A 24,020-nucleotide genomic window follows, 5' to 3' on the forward strand; every position below is an offset into this window, starting at 1 on the left:
ATCCCCTGCAATGCTCAATGTCGATGCCTGTGTGTCACCAAAAGTTTTTTTAAATTGAAATCTGCAGGCTTTAAGTGACCTCTTTTGTATACAGGAACAGAGGACAATTAATGTCCCAATAATCAGGACCAAGACAATGAATGCATCAATTATGTTGGTCAAAGTCTGAGATAGTTCAATTACAATTGAGAGCATTTTTTAAAGTCACTCGGTATCATTTGTAACATGGAGGGGAAAATGGCCAACACAAAGTCAAATTGCTCAATGGCCCGGGGGAGCAGGAGTAAAAAGTATCCTGAAAACGATTGACACACCTGGGAGGAAAAAAGGCTTGAAGTGGCCTTAAGGCCAAAAATGAAAAAAATGACCAAATTAAACCAAAGTTAATAGGAATACATAAACAAAAAACTATGACTGAAAAAATGAAAAATAAAGATGGGAAGGCATTCAAAAATCAAAATGTTTGATGTACTGAAGAGGACACTGAAGACAGCTTCTTAGCTGCGCAGAAAACTAAGAACTGCAGGTCTTGCAAAACAGTATTGGGCAGGAAGGCACAGACATGCCTGTGGCATGGACCTGTCTTAAAAAATGTTAAGTGCATTTGTCAGTGTCTATACTGGTTTCCGTAGATGACATCACCAACATGTGAGAATATAATACTGCTTGTCCTAAACTAAACCTTAAGCTTTATAGACTGCATCATCTCTATAAGAATAGAGCTCGACACGGTTTATAATAAAATTATAAAACATGGAGGAAAGAATGATATACAGTGAAATTCATAGAGAATAGAAATGAGAGGTTTTACAATTTTGAGAATAACCAAGTTTTCAGATATTTGCGAAATATTTGAAGAGAGCCCAAATCAAGGGAAATTATTCTACAGATCAGTTATTTTGAAACATAAAAATTTCCCCAATTTACCAATGAAGGCAATGCCTTTCAGTGAGGGGAAAGATAATTTGAGTTTTTGTACAGTTCTGGTTGTGCAAGATCTTTTTGAATTCCATGATAAAGGCATTAGTGAAGGAAAAATGCCATACAAGATCTTAAATGTTAAACAGGCACATTTAAAGTATACCCTGGAAATTATTGAAAGCCAATGAAGTTTTGACAAAAGTAGAGAAATGTGCTCAAATATACTTAGTTTATACAGATGCTCTGTTTATGTTTAACCCTTTAATTGGCAGATGGTGAAAACGGCTGCTTTATGTAACTTGAAGTTAAAAGGGAGCAACAGTGCTAAGTAACAGGCATTTGGCGATGCAGATCTCCCATAAGAACCATAGAAACACATGTTGCTTCTGAGCAACAATGCCAAATAAAGGGTTAAAGAAACACAACTGAAGAGAAGGCAATTCTTGCTACTATGACCTGTGGTGTTGCAATTTGGAGCCTTACTCATATTCTTTTCTGCATAAATGTATTCTTAAATTTAGATCCCTAAGTATGAATTTTTGGATTCAACCCAGCTTACTGCATTTATAGCTGCTAGAGGGGTTATGAAGGGTGGCACTAGGGCCTCATCTCCCTCCTAGTGTCCTCCTTTTAAAGCTCATTTGCAGCAGCTACTTTTGGCTTTAGTGTTTTCCTCTTATTATTAAACTTGGAGTTTCTTCCATTTGTGGGTTTTATTTTGAAAATATTTTGCTTAAAATGGAGATGGTTATCTAGTCTCTTTTACCTTAAAATGACTGTTCATTTCTGTACAAGTGTTTTACTTGGTTGGAATATATAAATGCTATAAATAAAAAGTTGAAATAAAAAAAATAGTAGCAGGCCTCGGAATCTACATCTTACAGACATTATCTTTTGAGGTATAGAGGGTCGACTCAACTTCTGTTTGATGTATTCAGTGGAGCAGAGGAGTCACTGGATTAAAGCTAGGGTTGCCTTTGATGCTTCTTTTTCTTTTGGATTTGTGTTCTTTCAGAATCAAAACTGACTCAAAAGAGTGGTGTTATTATCTCCTAATTTTCTGCACAGGGCAAGTATCCTTCTTACTCACCCTTTACAATGGCTATGCAGCTGAGCAACATAAGAACATAAGAACATAAGAAACGCCTTCACCGGATCAGACCTTGGTCCATCTAGTCCGGCGACCTGCACACACGGAGGCCCAGTTAGGTGCTCCCTGTTGGAGACTCGGATTTCCCGTATCCCTCGATATGATTTGCACGGAGGTGTGCATCCAACTTGCGCTTAAAACCCAAAACAGTAGTCTCTGTCACAACCTCCTCCGGAAGAGCATTCCAAACGTCCACCACTCTCTGTGCAATTTGTCCTGAACCTGCTGCCACTCAGCTTCAGGCTATGACCTCTTGTCCTTGTCACATCTGAAAAAGTCAGTAGTTCTGCTTCCTGGCCTATTTTGTCAAATCCTTTTAATATTTTAAAAGTTTCAATCATATCCCCTCGCAGTCTTCTCTTTTCGAGAGTGAACAGTCCCAATTTTCCGAGGCGTTCTTTGTAGCTCAAATTCTCCATACCTTTGACTAGTTTCGTGGCTTGCCTCTGCACCCTCTCCAGTAGGGTTATATCTTTCTTGAGGTATGGAGACCAGTGTTGGACACAGTATTCTAGGTGTGGTCTGACCATTGTTTTGTAAAGTGGCATTATGATGTCCTCCGATCTACTCGTGATCCTCTTCTTAATCATGCCCAACATCCTGTTTGCTTTCTTAGCCACCGCCGCACATTGAGCCGATGGCTTTAGGGTCCTGTCTATCAGTACCCCCAAGTCCCTTTCTTGTTCGCATTTTCCTAATGTCACACCCAATATCCTATATTCATGTTCCTTGTTTTTCTTACCCAGATGCATCACCTTGCATTTGTCTATGTTAAAGTTCATCTGCCATTTTTTCGCCCACTTCTCCAGCTGGTTCAGGTCCCTCTGAAGATCCTCGCAGTCCCTTTGAGAGCCAACCGCCCGACATAGTTTTGTATCATCTGCAAACTTGATTATATTGCTTGTTGTTTGCTCCTCCATGTCATTTATAAAAACATTGAACAAGATGGGCCCAAGAACTGAACCCTGGGGCATGCCGCTAGTCACTTTCTCCCATTCCGAGAATTTCCCATTTATGCTCACTCTCTGCATTCTGTTGTCAAGCCAATTGCCGATCCATCTGTGTACGTCACCTCCTATTCCATGACTTAGTAGTTTCCTCATAAGCCTTGTGTGCGGGACCTTGTCATACGCTTTCTGAAAGTCCAAGTAAATTATGTCCACAGGATCTCCATTGTCACTTTGTTTATTCACCTTCTCAAAGAATTGAAGTAAATTTGTCAAACATGATTTCCCTTTCCTGAAGCCTTGTTGACTAGCTCTTATTAGATTGTGATTTTCCAGGTGTTTCACAATGGTATCTTTAATTAGTGCTTCAACCATCTTCCCAGGAACTGATGTGAGACTCACAGATCTGTAGTTACCTGGTTCTCCTCTTGATCCTTTTTTGAAAATTGGAATGACATTTGCTATCTTCCAGTCATCTGGTATTTGCCCGGTTCTAATTGACATGTTGGCTAAGGTTTGTAATAGTTCTCCAATTTCTATCTTAAGCTCCTTTAATACTCTCGGGTGAATTCCATCCGGTCCAGGGGATTTGTCACTTTTTAGTTTGTCAATCTGAAAGTATATCATATCAAACTCCACATTTACTGTTGCGAGACTTTCCTCTATGTCCCCGATGAATATCCTCCCTGTTTCTGGCATTGTTGTAGTGTCCTCAATTGTGAAGACAGAGGCAAAGAAAGAATTTAACCTATCAGCAATCTGTTTATCTTCTTTAATGCACCCTTTTCTTCACTGGTCGTCGAGAGGGCCCACTCCCTCTCTTGCTGGTTTTTTTCCTTTTATATATCTAAAAAAGGGCTTGAAATTTTTGGCTTCCTGCGCTGTTCAGACACTGTTCAGTGAAATGGAATATTAGGAGACATTCTTGAAGCACTTTTGGAAGCTTTGCAGAATTTTGAAATGTTTATGATTCTTATGTTGTTTAATAATTCATTACTCCTCTCCACTGAGGACATATTGTTTGCATAATGGCTTAATTTGTATTATGTACTGTGTGCCCTGTTCCCTTTTTGGGACCGAAAATCTTGTAGCATCACAATTGATTTATTTAGAAACAGCCAACATCCTTCATCCCAACAAGAATGGATTCCGCAACTGAAAATTTCAGACACTGCTCTTTTAGGTTTAGCCACTTATACTCATCTTGATCAGGATAATCATTGTTCTCCTATCTCTAGCAGCAGCATTTGACCTAGTAGTGGTTGTAGATCTTATTTTTCTGTTTTTCTAGCTCTGAATTGTATGTCACTACCAAGGGGGTTCTTTCTGTGGTTTTCTTTTCTTTGTACTACAATAAGTTTTCTCTGAGTGTTTTAAGGGAGGAAGCAATATTCTTCAAGATTTTAGGTTGTATCATTTTTGTTTGAAGGATTCAGTCAGGGTTTTTAGGTGTTTATCTCTATCTCTAGGGTCAAAACATATACGGTGGTATCATGTGGCTTGTATATAATGGATTTTTTTATGTGAGGGGTTAAAGTACGGAGGTAGCTGCATCTGTCTGTAGGTTTCTTGTATATACTGTAGATGGTTGTAAATAACCATTGTTATTAGAAACTGTGGTGTCTAGAAAATTGACTTTTTCTGGGGATCTATAACCACTACTCCAAGAGGATGAATTATTGAAATATTCCCACCTCCACCTATGCAATACAATATCGCATTAAGAAACACAAACATGCATACAATAAACATCAACAGTCAAATCTTCACATCATGATAACCCCATGACACTTTTCCCATAACAAACCCTCTTGGTAACAAAATGTATAAACAAGGCAGAAAATATTTCATTCTCATCTTCCTCAGCCGCTATATTTCATTTGTCAGAACAAATGGCATTTTAACAGACTTTTAAAACACACTCAAGCTCCCTTGCTGCTATATATAACCCAGAAGCTTGTTCTATTCTGCTGGACCCGCACATGAAAAGGCCGCAGCAGGAGGGATGCCCACTTGCTACTGCCACTGGATGCTCCCTCCCCCTACCTGTTTATAAGTTGAGAGCAAGAGGGAAGATCTGTCCCTCCTGCTCTGAGGCCCGCCACTCCAAAATGCCTGGTGCCTCATGTGATGTACAGGGAAGGGGCCTTAGTCATCTGAGCCAATCAGGCCTTAGGCTCCTCCCTTTTTATCCTGAGATACAAATTCTTAATCCAGCCAGTGGTCAGCTAGTCATTCAAAGCATTTTTTTAAAAAAACTTGGATGTGATAGAAACAGGTCTAGATAAAAATGTGCTTCCTTTTTAGACACATCGCTTATAATACTTTTTCTAAGGTACTTAATTCTCTTTCACTATCAACTTTAACTTATCCTTTATATGCGATAATAATGCTAAAGACCTCAGAAACACCCCTCCTCCGTCCCATTACAGGTCATGTTTTCCGGGGAGGACCATGTGTTAAATCCTCACTAGTCTAGGCTTAATTTTCTTATTTTATAATTTTAAATAACTCTATCATTTTATGTTTTGTACTTATCTTAATAATTTTCTCAATTCAGTGACTAAGCGGTTGGACCCAACATGTTTCGCCTTCGCTTCGTCAGGGATCCACAGATAGCCGCCATCATCCAACCCACACTATTGATTCTTCGCATATAAAGGATAAGTTAAAGTTGATGGTGAAAGAGAATTAAGTACCTTAGAAAAAGTATTATAAGCGATTTATTGAAGGTCTAAGGTATCAAGATTAGCCATTGACCGATTTCTGAACTGTCCTTTTTAGACACAGGCATTTCTTCCTGTTCCATGTTCACTGAAAGACATCCTAATTTTGAGGCTGCACTAGAACCACCCCCTTGCTATTTGGATGAACTTAGTGGAAAATGTTCAAATTCTGTCTGTTTGAAACATGTGATTTAGATATTTTTAGCAGATAGATATCTCAAAATGTTCAAAAACACATCCAGCTGCTTCAAAAATGCGCACCAAAGAGTGTAATAATTATAAACATATAACATCAAATTTTATCATCAACATTTTCATCCTAGATAATGTGCTTTACATGTATGTCTGACAACACAATCCAAATAGAAGCATAACAATCTTCCTGTGGCAAAATATTTCAGTGATATACATAATGGAAATACTGTTTCTGCCATGTTTTTAGTGTTGAAAGAATTACAAACTGTTTTAATTAATACTGGAGAAATTTGAGAGTAATCCTCATCCTGCTGTACAAGTTTATTTTGAGAGGATTTGCAGAGAAATGGAGATGAGGTCTCTCGCAGGATTTTCACTATTTAATCACATGGATATGTGCCACAGATACTTCATACAACTAGGACACATTAAAATCACATAATAAAACAAGACAAAGAGAATGCAGTGTTTTCAAAAGATAAAATGCAGTAACTACTGGGAATGAAATATTTGAATTGCTTGGACTGAATTGCTTGCAATCTACAGGAATTTATTCCAAACAAACAGAATGCAAAAAATAACTGTAGAGCATTTTAAGAAATGAGAGTCCATTACACAGCTGGCACTATACATAAACAATTCATGTTTCTCTTAAATTTGTTCATAGGGACTGATGAAATGTTGTAAAAGTCCACTTTCCAAAACTATCAATAGTTAGCAATTACTGACACAACATTTTCATTTAATGAGTTATTTCCTCATATGCAGAAGGGATGATTTGTCATTAAAACTTCTGTCAGAAGTACATATATAAATATTAAGTTTTACTGATGTAGAAAGGGTGTCCAATATAGCATCAGAACAGTTTAAATTCACCATATTTATTGACCTCGCCTTGTGCAAATATCTTCTAACAAAAATGCATACTGACTGTACAAGACATTGTTTGCTTATATCAGTGGTCTCAAACATGCGGCCCTGGGGCCACATGCAGCCCGCCAGGTATTATTTTGCGGCCCGCAGTCTGTACTAGTGCTGCCCGCTCTTTGCAGCATCCTCCAGCTTCCCCCCTGGCCTCCCGGTCTTAGTTTCAGCTAATTACCACAGCCTGCAGAGAGGATCGCTGGTGCTGTAGCGATCTTTGCAGGCTGCAGTTATCCTCAGCAGCACGTTCACTCTGCCGTGATCCTGCCCCTGGCACCAGTGATCCTCTCTGCAGGCTGCGGTAATTAGCTGAAACTAAGACCGGGAGGCCAGGGGGAAGCTGGAGAACACTGCAAAGAAGGGGGGAACATGCAGGCCTTCGGGGGGGGGGGGGAGATTTATAAACTATAAAGAGTTTTACCTCATGCAAAATTGTCATTTCTTTAATAAGACATTAACTATTTTTTTCTGCGGCCCTCCAAGTACCTACAAATCCAAAATATGGCCCTGCAAAAAGTTTGAGTTTGAGACCACTGGCTTATATCTTGGTTGAATTACAAGAGTCAATACATAAGCCCCCCTTTTTACAAAACCACAGAATGGTTTTTAGCGCAGGCCAGCGCACTGAATACTCTGCGCTGCTTCTGACACTCGTAGGAACTCTATGAAAGTCAGAAGCAGCACAGACTTTCAGCGTGCCGGCCTGCACTAAAAACCGCTTCCATGGTTTTGTAAAAAAAGGGGGGGAGGTGAATTTAAATAATAAGTGATGCTATGTTTATGTTCACCTTATTTATTGGATGCCCTTTGTGCATCAGTAAAACTGAATATCTACATACAGTATGTACTTCTGACATACAGGTTTCAGTGACAAATTTTCCCTTGTGCATATGAGGAAATAACTGATCAAATTAAAATGTTGCTTCATTAATTGATAACTTTTGATAGTTTTAGAAAGTGGACTTTTGCAACATTTCATCAGATCCTGCCCTTACCTCTGTTGACTCCTGAGCTGAACTCCAAGTATCAGAGCGGAGCACAAGGCAGGCATGAGTTTATCGCATTCCTGCCTGGTCCTGCACCGCTCTGTGAATGGCAGCAGTCAGTTCTCGTGGACTCGCTCAACTTTTTATGCTGTTACACGTCCTTCGATCCATTATTCTATCCAGACTGGATTACTGCAACTCCATCTACTTAAGCCTAACAAAGAAAAGTCTTCACAGACTTCAGCGGATTCAGAACACCACGGCCAAACTAATCTTCGCTAAGAGCAAATTCGACCACGTCTCCCCGCTTTTGTCTAAGCTTCACTGGCTCCCAGTTATCCTCAGGGTTCACTACAAATGCGCCTGTCTAGCCTTCAAATCTCTACACGGCATCCTTCCTCCCCTCTTTCCTCTATCTTGGCTCTCTTCGAATCCTACCTCCACCGGATCCACTCAAAAATTCAAATTATCCTTCCCCTCTTTAAAAGGCATATCTCATACAGGAAAACTTGGGACATCCCTCCTCTTCAGGATCACCGAGCTGTGGAACAGCTTCACTACCCCTCTTCGGAGTTCGACCTCCCTCCAACGCTTCCGAAAACATTTGAAAACCTGGCTTTTCGCTAAAATGTAACTACTCCCTCCCTCTCCATTATACTACCGTATTTTCACGCATATAACGCGCGCGTTATACGCGTTTTTACCTACCGCGCATACCCCTCGCGCGTTATATGCGTGAGCGCGTTATACCAAAGTTTTTAAACATAGTTCCCACCCCGCCCGACGCCCGATTCACCCCCCCAGCAGGACCGCTCGCACCCCCACCCCGAACGACCGCTCGCACGCGCTCCCACCCGCACCTGCATCCACGATCGGAGCAAGAGGGAGCCCAAGCCCTCTTGCCCGGCCGACTCCCCGACGTCCGATACATCCCCCCCCCCGGCAGGACCACTCGCACCCCCACCCCGAACGACCGCTCGCACGCGCTCCCACCCGCACCCACGATCGGAGCAAGAGGGAGCCCAAGCCCTCTTGCCCGGCCGACTCCCCGACGTCCGATACATCCCCCCCCTCCGGCAGGACCACTCGCACCCCCACCCCGAAGGACCGCCGACTTCCCGACAATATCGGGCCAGAAGGGAGCCCAAACCCTCCTGGCCACGGCGACCCCCTAACCCCACCCCGCACTACATTACGGGCAGGAGGGATCCCAGGCCCTCCTGCCCTCGACGCAAACCCCCCTCCCTCCAACGACCGCCCCCCCCCAAGAACCTCCGACCGCCCCCCCCAGCCGACCCGCGACCCCCCTGGCGATCCCCACGACCCCCCCACCCCCCTTCCCCGTACCTTTGGTAGTTGGCCGGACAGACGGGAGCCAAACCCGCCTGTCCGGCAGGCAGCCAACGAAGGAATGAGGCCGGATTGGCCCATCCATCCTAAAGCTCCGCCTACTGGTGGGGCCTAAGGCGCGTGGGCCAATCAGAATAGGCCCTGGAGCCTTAGGTCCCACCTGGGGGCGCGGCCTGAGGCACATGGGCCCAACCCGACCATGTGCCTCAGGCCGCGCCCCCAGGTGGGACCTAAGGCTCCAGGGCCTATTCTGATTGGCCCACGCGCCTTAGGCCCCACCAGTAGGCGGAGCTTTAGGATGGATGGGCCAATCCGGCCTCATTCCTTCGTTGGCTGCCTGCCGGACAGGCGGGTTTGGCTCCCGTCTGTCCGGCCAACTACCAAAGGTACGGGGAAGGAGGGTGGGGGGGTCGTGGGGGTCGCCAGGGGGGTCGCGGGTCGGCTGGGGGGGCGGGCGGAGGTGCTTGGGGGGGGCGGTCGTTGGGGGGGAGGGGGTTTTGCGTCGAGGGCAGGAGGGCCTGGGATCCCTCCTGCCCGTAATGTAGTGCGGGGTGGGGTTAGGAGGTCGCCGTGGCCAGGAGGGTTTGGGCTCCCTTCTGGCCCAACTACCAAAGGTACGGGGAAGGGGGGTGGGGGGGTCGTGGGGGTCGCCAGGGGGGTCGCGGGTCGGCTGGGGGGGCGGTCGGAGGTTCTTGGGGGGGGCGGTCGTTGGGGGGAGGGGGGTTTGCGTCGAGGGCAGGAGGGCCTGGGATCCCTCCTGCCCGTAATGTAGTGCGGGGTGGGGTTAGGGGGTCGCCGTGGCCAGGAGGATTTGGGCTCCCTCCTGGCCCGATATTGTTGGGGAGTCGGCGGTCCTTCGGGGGGGGGGGAGGGATGTATCGGACGTCGGGGGGGGGCATCAGGCTTTCAGGATGGGGACAGACCTTCAAGGGGGGACAGTGCACGGATGTCAGGGGGGTTGAACGGAGAGTCGGGACAGCGCACGGAGAGGCGGGACAGCGCACGGAAAGTCAGGGCAGTGCACGGAAGTCAGGGGGGGGTGAACGGAGAGTCGGGACAGCGCACGGAGAGGCGGGGCAGTGCACGGAAGTCAGGGGGGGTGAACGGAGAGTCGGGACAGCGCACGGAGAGGCGGGGCAGTGCACGGAAGTCAGGGGGGGGTGAACGGAGAGTCGGGCAGCATGCGCGGTATACCCGTGAGCGCGGTATACCAAAGTTTTTGTGCATATCATCGTGATTTCTGCGCGCTATACCCGTGTGCGCGTTTTATACGGGTGCGTGTTATTTGCGTGAAAATACGGTAAGTCTCCTCTTTCTTTCTTTTTACTAAGCCCTTCTCCTTTCCATTGGAGTTCCTTTCTATATTAATTCCTGTAAACCGTGTCGAGCTCCACTTTTGTGGAGATGATGCGGTATATAAACTTAAGGTTTAGTTTAGTTTTAGTTTAGTTGCAGCCCAGCCCGATCATAGCAGAAAGAAATATATGCCGCTAACTATGTAGAAATAGTCCTTTTGGTTACAGGTTTGCCCAATGTGTTAGGATCAAAGGAAAGGAACAGTTGAGATGATGTTCTGTGCAGCTTAGTCCTTTGTATATAGTAAGCCAAGACACGCATACAGTCCAAAGTGTGAAGAGCTGTTTCTCCAGGATGAGAATGAGGCTTTGGAAAGAATACTGGTAGCACCATAAATTGATTGAGATGAAATCCCTTAGCCACTTTTGGAAGGAATTTATGATGAGTGCGGAGGACTACCTTATCATGATGAAAAATTGTGAATGGTAGGTCTGCCACCAAGGCTTGAAGTTCACTCACTCTACGGGCAGACATGAGAGATTAAGAAGACTACTTTCCAAGTTAGAAACTTGAGATGAGTGGAAGCCATTGGTTCAAATGGTTTTATCAAAATTGCAAGAACCATATTAAGTTCCCAGACCACTGGAGGTAGCTTGAGTGGAGATTTAGAATTGAAAAATCCCTCATAAACCTGGCAAAAAGAAGATGAGAGGCCAGAGATTTATTGTTGAGAAGAACATGGAAAGCACCAAAAGCACTGAGGTGAACTCTGACTGAAGTAGTTTTTAGAGATGAAGAAGATAATCCAATACTGAGGATAGAGAAGCAGATAGAGCAATCTGGTGTTGGAGAGTACACCACATAAGAAAACGTGTCCACTTCTGTTGATAACATTGCTGAGTAGAAGGTTTCCTGCAAGCAGCAATAATGGCTTGTACAGCATCAGAGAGATGAGAATCTTCTGAATTCAAGGCCAAGAGGTACCAAGCAGTGAGGTGTAGCGAGTTCAGATTGGGATGTAAAAGAGACCCTTGACTCAGAGTGAGCAGAGATGGAAATATTTGCAAGGTAAATGGATCCTTAGCACTCAGCTGAAGTAGAAGGGAGTACCAAAGTTGCCTGGGCCACCAAGGAGTTTTCAGGATCATGGTGGCTGACTCTGTTTTGAGTATGACTAATGTCTTGAGAATGAGAGGGATTGGAGGAAAGGCATATAGGGACTTGTCTGACCAAATCAGAAGAAAAGCATCTGCTTCCAAATGTTGAGGAGAATACTGATTAGAACAGTATTGAGGCAATTTGTGATTGTGGGGAGAGGTAAACAGATCTATGTGAGGAGTCCCCCATAGTGAGAAAATGTGGCGGAATACTTTGGAGTTGAGAGTCCACTCATATGGTTGTAAAACCTGCTGAGTTTGTTTTGTAGGGTGTTCCGAAACGCTTGCATATACAGTAGACAGCTTTTAGAAAAATGATGCAAGCAATTACCCAGTTCCAAATGTATTCAGCTTCTTGACAAAGGACAGCCACCATCCCTCCTTGCTTGTTGAAGTAATACATCGCTATCTGATTGTCCGTATGAACCAGGAGGACTTGATTGGAAAGGCTGCACTGCAAGGTTTGAAGAACATATTAAATTGCCCTGAGTTCCAACAGGTTGATGTGGAATGTTTTTTTTTATTTTTAACAGACCAACTGTCATGCGTATGAAGACCGTCCAGGTGAGCTCCCGAAAGTATGCATCTGTGGTACTTTCTGATGTGGAGGGATATGAAAAAGAAGACTTCTGGAAAGATTGGTCGTATCCATCCATCACAGAAGAGACTGATGAAGAGGTAAGGTGACTGCTATCCTTTCAGAGAAGGGGTCGAGAGCTTGAGACCACTGAAAGGCTAGGTTCCACTAAGCCGTTCTGAGATGAAGTTTTGCAAAAGGGGTAACATAGATTGTAGAAGCCATGTGACCTAAAAGTCGCATCATCTGTTTGGCCAAAATAGTTTGCAGAAGAGAGACCTGCTCGCAAAGATGTACCAGCATATCTTGTCTTTGGTGTGCAAGGAAAGCTCTTTGATGCACTGTTGAGAAGTGCTCAAGTTTCAAGTTTATTAGGATTTTATATACCGCCTATCAAGGTTATCTAAGCGGTTTTTTACAATCAGGTACTCAAGTATTTTCCCTCTCTGTCCCAGTGGGCTCACAATCTATCTAACGTACCTGGGGCTATGGAGGATTAAGTGACTTGCCCAGGGTCACAAGGAGCAGCGCGGGGTTTGAACCTATGAATTGAAGCTATTGAGAGGGTTGAAGTTGAGATTTTGGAAAGTTGACTTCGAAACCCTGTTGAAGAAATGTTATTGTCAAGTTTCCTGCAGAAAGCACTGCTTGAGGTAATGCAGATTTTATTAACCAATCGTCCAAATATGGAAATACTTGCAGCACGTGATTTCGTAGAGCTGCTGCCACCATTACTAGGCACTACATTAAATTTTGGAGGTCAAGAACTGGATGAAGACCTCCTGTCTTCTTTGGAATCAGAAAATACCTGAAGTAGAACCCTTGATTTTCTGTGAAGGAGAAACTATTCCTATGGCATTTAGTTGAAGAAAAGCTTCGATTTCCTGAAGAAGATGCCTATTGAGATGTGAGAGAGGACTCTCTTGGGTGATTTGGAGATACTGCTTTAAAGTGAAGGGAGTAACCCTTCATGATGACTTTAAGGACCCCAGCATCCATTGTAATGAGAGCCCAACGTCGACGATAAAACTGTAGACGACCTCCGATAAGTTAGGGAGATTGTGTAGGTGGTAAGTTGACCTTGCTCTCTAAAAGCATATCAAAAGGACTGTGCTGGCTTTTGAGAAGCAGACAACTGGGATTTCTGAGATCTTTCTACATTTTGCCTCTTCTGTGGTGGTGGTTTAGAGGAAGAGGATACTGCAGGGAATCATCTCTTGTAAGAATAAGCAGCTGGTCTTGAAGCTGACTTACATGATTGAGACTTAAGCCCTCTTCTATGAAACTGCAATAGCAGTTTTTAGCGCGGGGGGCTGCGCTGATAGCCTGCGCTGCTCCCGACGCTCATTGAGTTCCTATGAGCATCGGGAGCAGTGCGGGCCATTCAGCACGATTCACCGTGCTATAAACTGCTATCACAGTTTGATAGAAGAGGGCCTTTTAGAATTGCCGTTGCTGGATCAGACCAGTGGTCCATCGTGCCCAGCAGTCTGCTCACAAGGCGGCCCTTAAGTCAAAGACAAGTGCCCTAATTGAGTCTAGCCTTACCTGTGTACGTTCTGGTTCAGCAGGAACTTGTCTAACCTTGTCTTGAATCCCTGGAGGGTGCTTTCCCCTGTAACAGCCTCCGGAAGAGTGTTCCAGATATCTACCACTCTCTGAGTGAAGAACTTCCTTAAGTTTGCACAGAATCTATCCCCTTTTAACTTTAGAGAGTGCCCTCTCGTTCTCTCCATCTTGGAGAGGGTGAACAATCTCTCTTTCTCCACTAAGTCTATTTCCTTCATTATCTTGAATGTTTCAATCATGTCCTCTCTCAGTCTCCTCTTTTCAAGGGAGAAGAGGCCCAGTTTCTCTAGCCTCTCACTGTACGGCAACTCCTCCAGTCCCTTAACCATTTTTTAGCTCTTCTCTGGACCCTTTAGAGTAGTACTATGTCCTTCTTCATGTACGGCGACCAGTGTTGGATGCAGTATTCCAGATGGGGGGCGCACCATGGCCCGGTACAGCAGCATTATAACCTTTTCCAATGTTTTTGTGATCCCCTTCTTCAATCATTCCTAGCATTAGGTTCGCCTTTTTCGCAATGCGTGGATGGCTTCATTGACTTATCTACAAGTACTCCCAAGTCTCTTTCCTGGGGAGTCTCTCTGAGTCCTGCACCAGTCATCCTGTATTTGTGTACAAGATTTTTGTTACCAACATGCATCACCTTGCACTTATCCACGTTGAACTTCATTTGCCATTTCGCGGCCCATTCCTTGAGGGCATTTGTGTCTCGTTGTAGGTCTTTGCAATCCTTCTGTGTCCTCACCACTCTGAATAACTTTGTATCATCCACAAATTTAATCACCTCGCTTGTTGTACCAATTTCCAGGTCGTTTATAAATATTTTGAAGAGCACGGGCCCAAGCACTGAACGCTGCGGCACTCCACTCGTGACGCTTTTCCAGTCCGAGTATTGTCCATTTACCCCACTCTCTGTTTCCCATCCACCAACCAGTTTTTAATCTACATGAGTATATCATCCTCGATTCCATGGCTCACAATTTTTCAAAGTAGTCATTCATGCGGGACCTTGTCAAACGCCTTCTGGAAATCCAGGTATACAAGGGCTACTGGGTCACCCTTGTCTACCTGCCTGTTTACTCTCTCAAAGAAGTGCAGTAAATTTGTCAAGCAAGATTTTCCTTTGTTGAATCCGTGCTGGCTGGTCCTCAACAGTTTGTATCCGTCAAAGTGATCAATGATGTGGTCCTTTATCAGCACCTCTACCATCTTTCCCGGTACCGAAGTCAGACTCACTGGTCTGTAGTTTCCCAGATCTCCCCTTGAACCTTTCTTGAAGAACGGCGTAACATTCGCTACTTTCCAGTCTTCCAGAATTCTTCCTGATTTGATCGACAGATTGGCTATTAGTTGAAGCAGTTTAGCTATAACCCCTTTCAGTTCCTCGATTACCCTCGAATGGATGCCTGGGGATTTATCATTTTTAAGCCTATCAATCTGCCTGCATACCTCTTCTAGACTGACCGTCAACCTTGTCAGTTTCCCATCTTCGTTTCCTGTATATAGCCTGTTGGCTTCTGGTATATTGGATATATCTTCTTCGGTAAATACAGATGCAAAAAATGTATTTAGTTTGTCGGCGATGGCTTTGTCCTCCTTTAGTACTCCCTTTATTCCATGGTCATACAACGGCCCCCACTGTTTCCTTTGTGGGTCGTTTCCCCTTAACATATCAAAAGAACGGCTTAAAATTTTTTGCCTCCTTGGCTATTTTTCCTTCATAGTCTCTTTTGGCTCCTCTCACAAACAACATCAAGCAAGTATGCTTTGATGTTGTTTGTGCTTTTTCCAGTTTTCATCTATTTTTGTCCATTTCCATTACTTAAATGAAGTCTTCTTGTCTCTGGTTGCTGCCTTCACCGCTACAGTGAGCCACATCGGTTCCTTGTTCTTTTTCCTCGTGGAACCCTTGTTGATACGTGGTATATATAGATTTTGCGCCTCGGTGACTGTGTCCTTAAATAAGGACCATGCTTGTTCTAGCATTTTTAAAATGCTTATCCTCTTCCCCACCATGATTCTCATCCCTTCATAGTTCCCTTTTCAGAAGTTCAGTGACATGGCCATCATTCTGGATCGATGTTTTGTTCTTGTGTCCAGGCTGAAGTGAATCATATTGTAATCACTGTTTTCCAGCGTCCCTTCTACTTCTATACCTTGTTGAGGTTCTCATAGTCCATTTAGAATTAAGTCCAGAATTGCATTTCCTCTCGTATTTTCCTTGACAGGTTGTTCCAGGAAGCAATCGCCTACAGTACCCAGGAACTTGGTCTCCCTGCTGCAGCCGGAGGTGCCTAGGTTCCAATCTATCCCCGGATAATTGAAGTCACCCATGATAACTACATGGCCTCCCTTGTAGTTGCGTTTAACCTCGCCCGTCATTTCTCCATCAGTCTCTTCGGACTGCCCTGGAAGTTTGTAGTAGATGCTGATCTTCGTCTTCATTCCATTTGTTCCCGGTATTTTGGCCCATAGAGACTCTACCTTATTTTTTGTTTCCAGCATGTTCTCTCTGGTAGACTCAATTCCCTCTTTTATGTATAGGGCAATATCCCCATCTTTTGTCCTCTCTGTCTCTGCGGTATAGCTTGTATTCCAGTAGCACAGTGTCCCAGACGTTTTCTTCGTTCCACCATGTTTCCATGATGCCGATGTCTAGGTTATCTTTTTGTTCTATAATTTCCAATTCCCCCATCTTATTCCTTAGGCTCCTTGGATTTGTGTACATATACTAAGTTTGCGGCCTATTACTTTCTTGCATTTTCTTCCTTCCGTCCCTTTCAATCCGTCAGGATTTCTATCTTGCCTATGATCCGGTGAGTCTTCCCCGCAATCTTCTTGCATGGTATCCTCTGTGTATACCTTTTCCCGAACCATCGACTCTTGGTCGACTGTCGGCCTTCCCCTTTTTCTTAGTTTAAAAAACTTCTCGATTTCTTGCTTAATGTTGGTTGCAAGTAGCCTTGTTCCGTCTCCGCTGAGGTGGAGTCCATCCTTCCTGTATAGCTTGCTCTTCCCCCAGAACGTCGTCCAGTTGCACAAAGAGCTCCAGTTCTGCTCATGTTGAGTGAGCTTTTGGGTAGTCGCCTCTACTCTTTCACCAAAAAGCTCTTCTTCTAGACATGGAATATTGGCTAGATGATCCTGTAGATTGATATCTATGTCTGAAACTCACAGCCAAGCCAGACGTCTCATCACCGCGGACATGGCTGATGCTCTGGATGACATTTCAAAGACGTCAAACACTGTCCGAGCCATATATTTTCGAGTTTGAAAAAGGCTGTGAGTAGTTTGTTGATGATCCTCGACATGTTCCAAGGGGAATGTATTGCTCAAAATCTGTCAATTTCTGTGCAAGATGTTTAAAATAGAAGGACATATAGAAGTTGTAATTTAAGACTCTACTGGTTAACATTGAATTTTGGTAGAGACATCATCCAAATTTGTCCATGTAGTGACCCTCACACCCTGGTGGTGCAGAGGCATAAACCCTAGTACTGGATGACTTTTTTGAGAGTGGACTCTACCAGCAGTTGTTGATTGTTGTTAGAGTTTGTTTTATTATGATATGTCACCTACGCTAAAAAAAATTTTTTTAATATGATTGTGAAAATAAAATCCAATCTCCTTTTCCTTATATAAATATAAATCACTTTTCAACAGCCCACCAAGTTGGTGCGCAATGCTTTATTTAACAAGATTAACAATTTTCTTTTGAACGAAAGCTAATATTTGCACAAATCTTCATAATTACAATGACTGATGGGGGTCCAGACATAAAACAAGAATCTCCACAGTAAATAAATTACCTTATTACAGTTTTCTGGCTGCTTTAACAGATCTGTTTCAGTGACAGATAAATGGTTGATATTCGGGTCTATGTGACAGCCTCTGGTATACAAATGAATCTGGAATATACAAATTATTTACAAATTTAAGATATTTTGTTTTTTACATTGTTCTTTTATCTATTTACAGGGGTGAAGATAATAAAAAGGTTAATGAATGATATTATTTTAATGAGGTAGCTAAAAAAAAAAAAGAAGAAATGGTTTTATTTATTTAAAGGGTGGTTTTATAATTTAACACAGGCAAAAATAGTAAGCACACACTCTTCCCTGCATGGGTACATGTACAAGATCCTATATCCGAAATTCTGAAAACTGAAAATCTCTGAAAACCGAAATTTGATGCGAACTGGAAGTAGTCAATTTCCCTAACCTGACACACACTGAAACCAACACAGATGAATGCTTTTCTCCTTATCTCTGCGCAATTCAGGTCAGAGGGCTGGAAAGTGGCAAAGAAGAGCTGCAGATTCTACTTAGGTTAGCAGTGAGAAGCAGAAAAGCTTGGAGGACTGAAAAGTGGCAAAGAAGAGTTACAGATTCTACTTAGGGTGGAAGTGAGAAGCAGAAAAGGTTGGAGGTTTCCAAGTCAGTTATGAAACGCTGATGATATCAAACCTTATGCCAGAAGTCTATCATCTGAAAATGTAGATAAGTTAGAAACAGCTGATAGTAATGAAATGCTGAATATTGGCAAAGATGCACCTGCTGTACATTTCTTCAGTTCACGCACGAAGGGGAACCCTGCTTGCCAGCACCCAAAGCCGATGAGGATTCCCCTTGAAGTGGCCGGAGCATTTTGTGCACACGCCGGCCACATCCACTGCTCATTGGGTACACAATGAGCACTTTTCCTGCTTCTTAAAAGTGTTCATAGCGAACCACTAAAAAGTGAAAGTAAAATCACCAGTTAGCAATTAAAAGCAACTGAAGCCAATTTAAAGCTTCCTTTCAGACTGGCACTGCCTCAGGATGTTGTTTTTTTTGTTTAATACAACTTTAGTGAACAAATGAGCAGACCCTACATGCTCCCAAAGATATATGCCTTGCCCGAACAGTGGCAAGGCTTACAGCTGAGGCATCTGTAACCCAAAATCTTTTGGGAGGGGGGGCAAAGGGGGGACTCGAATAGTTGAGTGTGGCACCCCCGAAGTCGAATGGTCCCCTGAAAGGGTCTCCCAAGCTCAATTCAGCACCCACAAACAGGGATAAGGCCACTAATCAAATCCAACAGGCCCTACACCAACCAAAGGAAAGACTGCACAGGCTTACCTCCTCCACCTGCTGGAGACTGAGAACAGATTGATTATAGATGGAACTGCATAACCCATTTGTACTACAGGCAAAAGTCAATGTCTCAGTCTCCACTTGCTGACAGAAAAGGGCAAATCCATCCGTTCTGGTCTGGTCTGGAGGGACACTAAAGAATTTATTTTTCTTGCTAATTCTTCTTCTGTTACAGCCTTGCTGGTCTGAACCCAGTGTCTCTTACTGATTCAGTGTTCCACAACTGGACTTTTTCAGGTACAGCTCTCATTATGCCCTCTTTCCTGCTGGAATCTCTTCTACTATTCCCTGTTCCACAATCCTTGTTCTACTAATTTGCAGAAAGAGTTTCTTTAAGTCTCACGTCTCTATTCTAGTGGGTTCCATACTAGCTGAGGCCTGTGTGAACAGCTATAGGAGTCTGGCAAAGGAGATGGCACTTTAAAAGAAAACGGCCATGGGACTGCAGCCCCATGCCAGATATAAATACAGACATCTTCATTCCCAGATGGCAAACTTTGAGGGCTATAGATTTAAGATTCCAGGCTTGAAATAGTAGGTGGTGGCTATTTGGGATGTCCCAAGGTTGTACCTTGTACCAGCTGATATATCTTTGACACTTCGTGGAGCAGAAAGCAAGAGCAAAATGGAGGCTAGAGATTGCCCATAGACTGAGGAACTGAACATATCTCTCTGACACCAAATCAATTCATCAAGGGGCACATTCAACGTTGAAACACCATTTGGAAAAAGGCTTTTTATCCCTACTGTGAGTTGCTTAAGGACATGTTTTAATTTTGTAATAATAAAGCTGCAAATGTGCAGGCATTTTTCTTCATTAGAGTCTTTTGAACCTTTCCAGCTTTTGTAGACTTGAATCATCTCTACTTTATTCCTCTCTAGTGCAAGCATTAGTTTTGCATTATTGAACTGTGGTGTGGTGTGCTGTGGCTGTATATCATCATTATCTGCACTCACCAACCTAGTCTTTGTAACTAGGTTTATTAAATCACAATTGCACATTTTAAATAAGCACATTAAAAGATCCCAATAGAATCAGTTTGTGAATTTTTGCCTCATTTGCCTCATTTTTAAAAATGAACTATAAGGGAAATGCCTAGCAGTAGTTTTCATGCTAATAGCACAACAGGGGTTATTTGTTGGTGCCTACTATCTTTGTATTGTTGTGGTTGGGAATGTGTGATATTCTCAGCAACACAAAATAAATTTACTATGGAATTCACCAACCCAATCGTTAATCGTTATCTCTCGGTTTGAGCACATTACGCCTGTTTTGAAAGACCTGCATTGGCTGCCAATCAGTGCTTGTACTGAATTTAAGACGCTGTGTTTCATTTTTAAACTACTGAATGATGGTGATCCTGAGTTGCTGCGGTCATTAGTGCACTTTTACGTACCTTCACAGAGTTTATGTTCTAAAGATAAGCTTTGTCTTGATGTGCTCTCCTTGTCGGTAGTTAAACTTATGAGTCACCGGAGAGTGATGTTTTCTGTTCAGGGTCCTATTTGTTAGAACAGGCTTTCTACGGATCTTAGGCAAACATCATCGGTATTACAGTTTAGAAAAAAGCTGAAAACATATTTATTTCTTCGCGCTTTTTCAACTTGTAGCAGCGAGTAATGAGCCAGCAGTCAAGTCTCAGTCAAGTAAAAGCAATGTGATGGTTATTTGTTTTGTTGTGGTCTGTTCATTGTTGGTTGTATTGTAATATGTCCATTGTAGTATGTTGTTCTGTTGTTTTATTGATTTATGTGTTGCATGAGAAAGCTGTAATTTGGTTTTTTTTATTAGGATGTTTCATTGTACTCCGCATAGAATTGCAGGAAATGCGGAATATAATTTTTTTAAATAAGTAAATAAATACTATGAATTAGTGAATCCTCTGAAAAAAATTTCTTGCGGTAAAACATAGCATAGTAAATAGTGGCCAAAGTTTGTAAGATCTCATTTTCATGAATTTCGAGGGGTTGCTGAAAAGTTCTCAGCCCAACCAACTTCTTAAATTCTGAGCATTATTTTGCCACTGTAGCTGAAAAGAGTGTTATTTTATTTTGCAAAGTGCTAATTTGCAGAATAGTAATGCTCTGTTTTGACATTGTTTCAGATCGATTGAATCATGTCAACATGAAATATGGAATTTTCAAGTCTGAAACTCCAAGCCGTCATGAATTCCTATTCCTGCAGAAGAAAACTCTAAAGGAAGTCCATTGAGTGACAAATGCCCATCATACTCCACAGTGAAATAATGGTGTGCAAACTTACAGCATGGAGATTTTGAAACCAAGGTCTGGGAGGCCTCAAATGGTATCAATTCCTGAAATTGTTGACACCGATTTTGGCAGATCAACAAATATCAGCTAAAACAATTGCTGAGACACTACAGATATCCATGGAATGTGTTGGGTATATAATCCGCAAGCAGCTGGGTATGCAGAAGCTGTCAGCCAAGTGGGTGCCCAAATGTTTTTAATGCTGATGAGAAATGACATCGAATGGACACTTCCAAATTGATTTTGCAGCATTTTCAGCAAGATGGTGCCAACATTTTGGAACTAGTTACTGTTGATAAAACATGATTACGCCACTATGATCCTGAGACAAAACAACAGTCCATGCAATGGCGACACTCAGGTTCTACAAGGAGTCAAACAGAATACTATAATTTGCTGTGCCGATTAAAGGAGGCATTTAAAGAAAAAAGAAGAGGAAAGTTACGGAAAGAAACGATGGATGTTTTGACACAGTTGGGGTTTCAGTGCATAGACTATCCACCCTACTCACCAGATCTTGCTCCATCTATTTTCTGTTTCTAAACCTTAGAAAGCATTTAAAAGGGCAAGAATTTTTGAGTGATTTGGAGGTGATTGCAGCAACTGAGCAGTATTTCAGTGACCAGACATCAAGAGTATTTTTAGAAGGTTTATAGAACCTTCAGACACGATATGTCAAGTGTGTTAAACTTAGGGGGGAGGTTGGGGGAAGGTTGAGGGGAGGTTCTGGCAGGGGGGGGGTTGGTTTCTGTGGGTCTTCGTGAAGGACTAACATGAAAGACTTGATTGTTTCTGCACTTCCTCTTGTTGGTGGTTGTTGGTTTGTTGTGACTTGTTTTTATATATATGAAAAATTTAATAAAAATGATTTAAAAAAAAAAACAAAAAAAAACTTAGGGGTGAATATGGGAAATAGCTGAAAGTTTCATGGCTCCAAGTCATTCCCTTCTTGATTGGGCTGAGAACTTTTCAGCACCCCTTCATACCTGCACCAATTACTAACAATGATATTAAAATGGTTCTCTATGACTAAACATGTATGTTAAATAAAGATGCTGGATGCAAACGTGTTATTAATTTATTTTTTATGTATTTTTTCTTTTTATATATACTTTTTTCACACCAGGGATTCTCAGAATGCCACCTGGTCAATAAGAACAGGGTAGCAGCACTCCTCGCCGGTCCTGTTTTTTAAGGTGTGTAGTTTCAAATTTATACTTTTGTTTCAACTATATTTTCATCTTAATAAAATATTCTTATAAATATATTCTCCATTATTCTTCTTATAATACTATTAGCAAAGTGAAAAGACAGCTTTTACTGTGAAACATTGCTGCACCTATCCCCTCCATCACGTTTCATACTTCTTCAGGGTCGGGGATACTTTAAGTGCTGCAATGAATATCAAAAATTACTTACACTATATTTGCTAGATCCCTCCAATCAATATCCCAATTCATAACCATTTTTTCTTATCAGAATCACTAAACTGTTAACTTGTTCCTCTGAATGTTATCGCCGAAGCTGCCAATATTGCCATGGCGTTTTTCTCCAAACATTATAAACCGACACCCCGATGACTAAAGCAAGCCCTTCCACCAATCCGAAACAAGGTGCTGGCCTCTATTGCTAAGAAGCCTCAAGACTGTCCTGCTCTATCACTATAAACCAATCCAAACCAGAGGGCTGGCCAAAAGTTACTAAAAAACCCCCACGACTATCCTACTCTGCCACTGTAAACCTATCACTGGTCTCGTTTAATCCATAGGGAATCATGCTATCTAGTTCAAACATCCAGCACAATTCTTTAAGGTTTAATATGCATCGATCACATATTAAACCTTAAAGAATTGCGCTGGATGTTTGAGCTAGATAGCATGATTCCCCATGGATATAACGAGACCAGTGAATGGTTTACAGTGGTAGAGTAGGATAATATTGAGGTTTTTTAGTAATTTTTGGCCATCCCTCTAGTTTGGATTGGTTTATAGTGATAGAGCAGGACAGTCCCGGGGCTTCTTAGCAATAGAGGCCAGCCCCTTGTTTCAGATTGTTTGCCTTTGCTGAGTGAGGAGAAATGTGTTTTATTTTGAGATCAACACCCCCAATCATTTTCAAAAGCTGGATTCTAAGAATCTTGTTATAAGCACCACATGAATTATCAAGCTTCCGAGGGCCAGAAAAAAGCACATGGAGGGCTGGGTTCTAGCCCTAGAGCCATAGGTTGGACAAGCCTGCTTAACAGCATATCAAAAACATTAGAAATGTGATATAATGGAAAATACACATACCGTATTTGCCGGCGTATAAGACGACTTTTTAGTACCTTAAAATCCTCCCCAAAGTCGGGGGTCGTCTTATACGCCGGGTACAGTTTACATGCCCTTACTTGCGGGGCTGGATGTACTCAGTCGCGCGGCTCTTCTTCTCCCTACCTTCTCTGCTTGCAGCACAGAGCCGAACGGAAGTCTTCCCGACGTCAGCGCTGACGTCGGAGGGGAGGGAGGGCTTAAATAAAGCTTAAACAAAGCCCTCCCTCCCTCCGACGTCAGCGCTGACGTCGGGAAGACTTCCGTTCGGCTCTGCTGCAGGCATGGCAGGTAAGGAGAGAGAGAGTACCAAGAGAGAGGGGCGGCCGCCCCGCCCCGGTTGCAGCACAGCCGGCCAGGTCCCCTTACTTTTGTGGCACTTCCCCGACCGACCGATAACAGCCCGGGTCCGACAATCCTCCCTGCCCTGTAGCCGCGAATCTAAATTACCTTCTTACAGCAGCTGTAAGAAGGTAATTTAGATTCGCGGTTAAGGGCAGGGAAGTT

General features: G+C 43.1%; 1 protein-coding gene across 3 annotated transcripts in view; it reads right to left on the reverse strand.

Annotated features, from left to right (window-relative positions):
* TEDC1 (tubulin epsilon and delta complex 1) overlaps nucleotides 1–24,020 on the reverse strand; it is a 130,755-nt gene that overhangs the window by 23,380 nt on the left and 83,355 nt on the right. For 2 of the 3 annotated variants that reach the window (XM_033953317.1, XM_033953315.1), the window contains exon 5: nucleotides 17,608–17,706. The exons of the other annotated variant lie outside the window; for it this stretch is intronic. In XM_033953317.1, coding sequence (XP_033809208.1) covers nucleotides 17,608–17,706 — 99 coding nt within the window. The remainder of the gene's footprint in view (nucleotides 1–17,607; nucleotides 17,707–24,020) is intronic. 3 annotated transcript variants of the gene reach the window in all.

This window comes from Geotrypetes seraphini, chromosome 7 (assembly GCF_902459505.1).
Source record: "Geotrypetes seraphini chromosome 7, aGeoSer1.1, whole genome shotgun sequence".
NCBI lineage: Eukaryota > Metazoa > Chordata > Amphibia > Gymnophiona > Dermophiidae > Geotrypetes > Geotrypetes seraphini.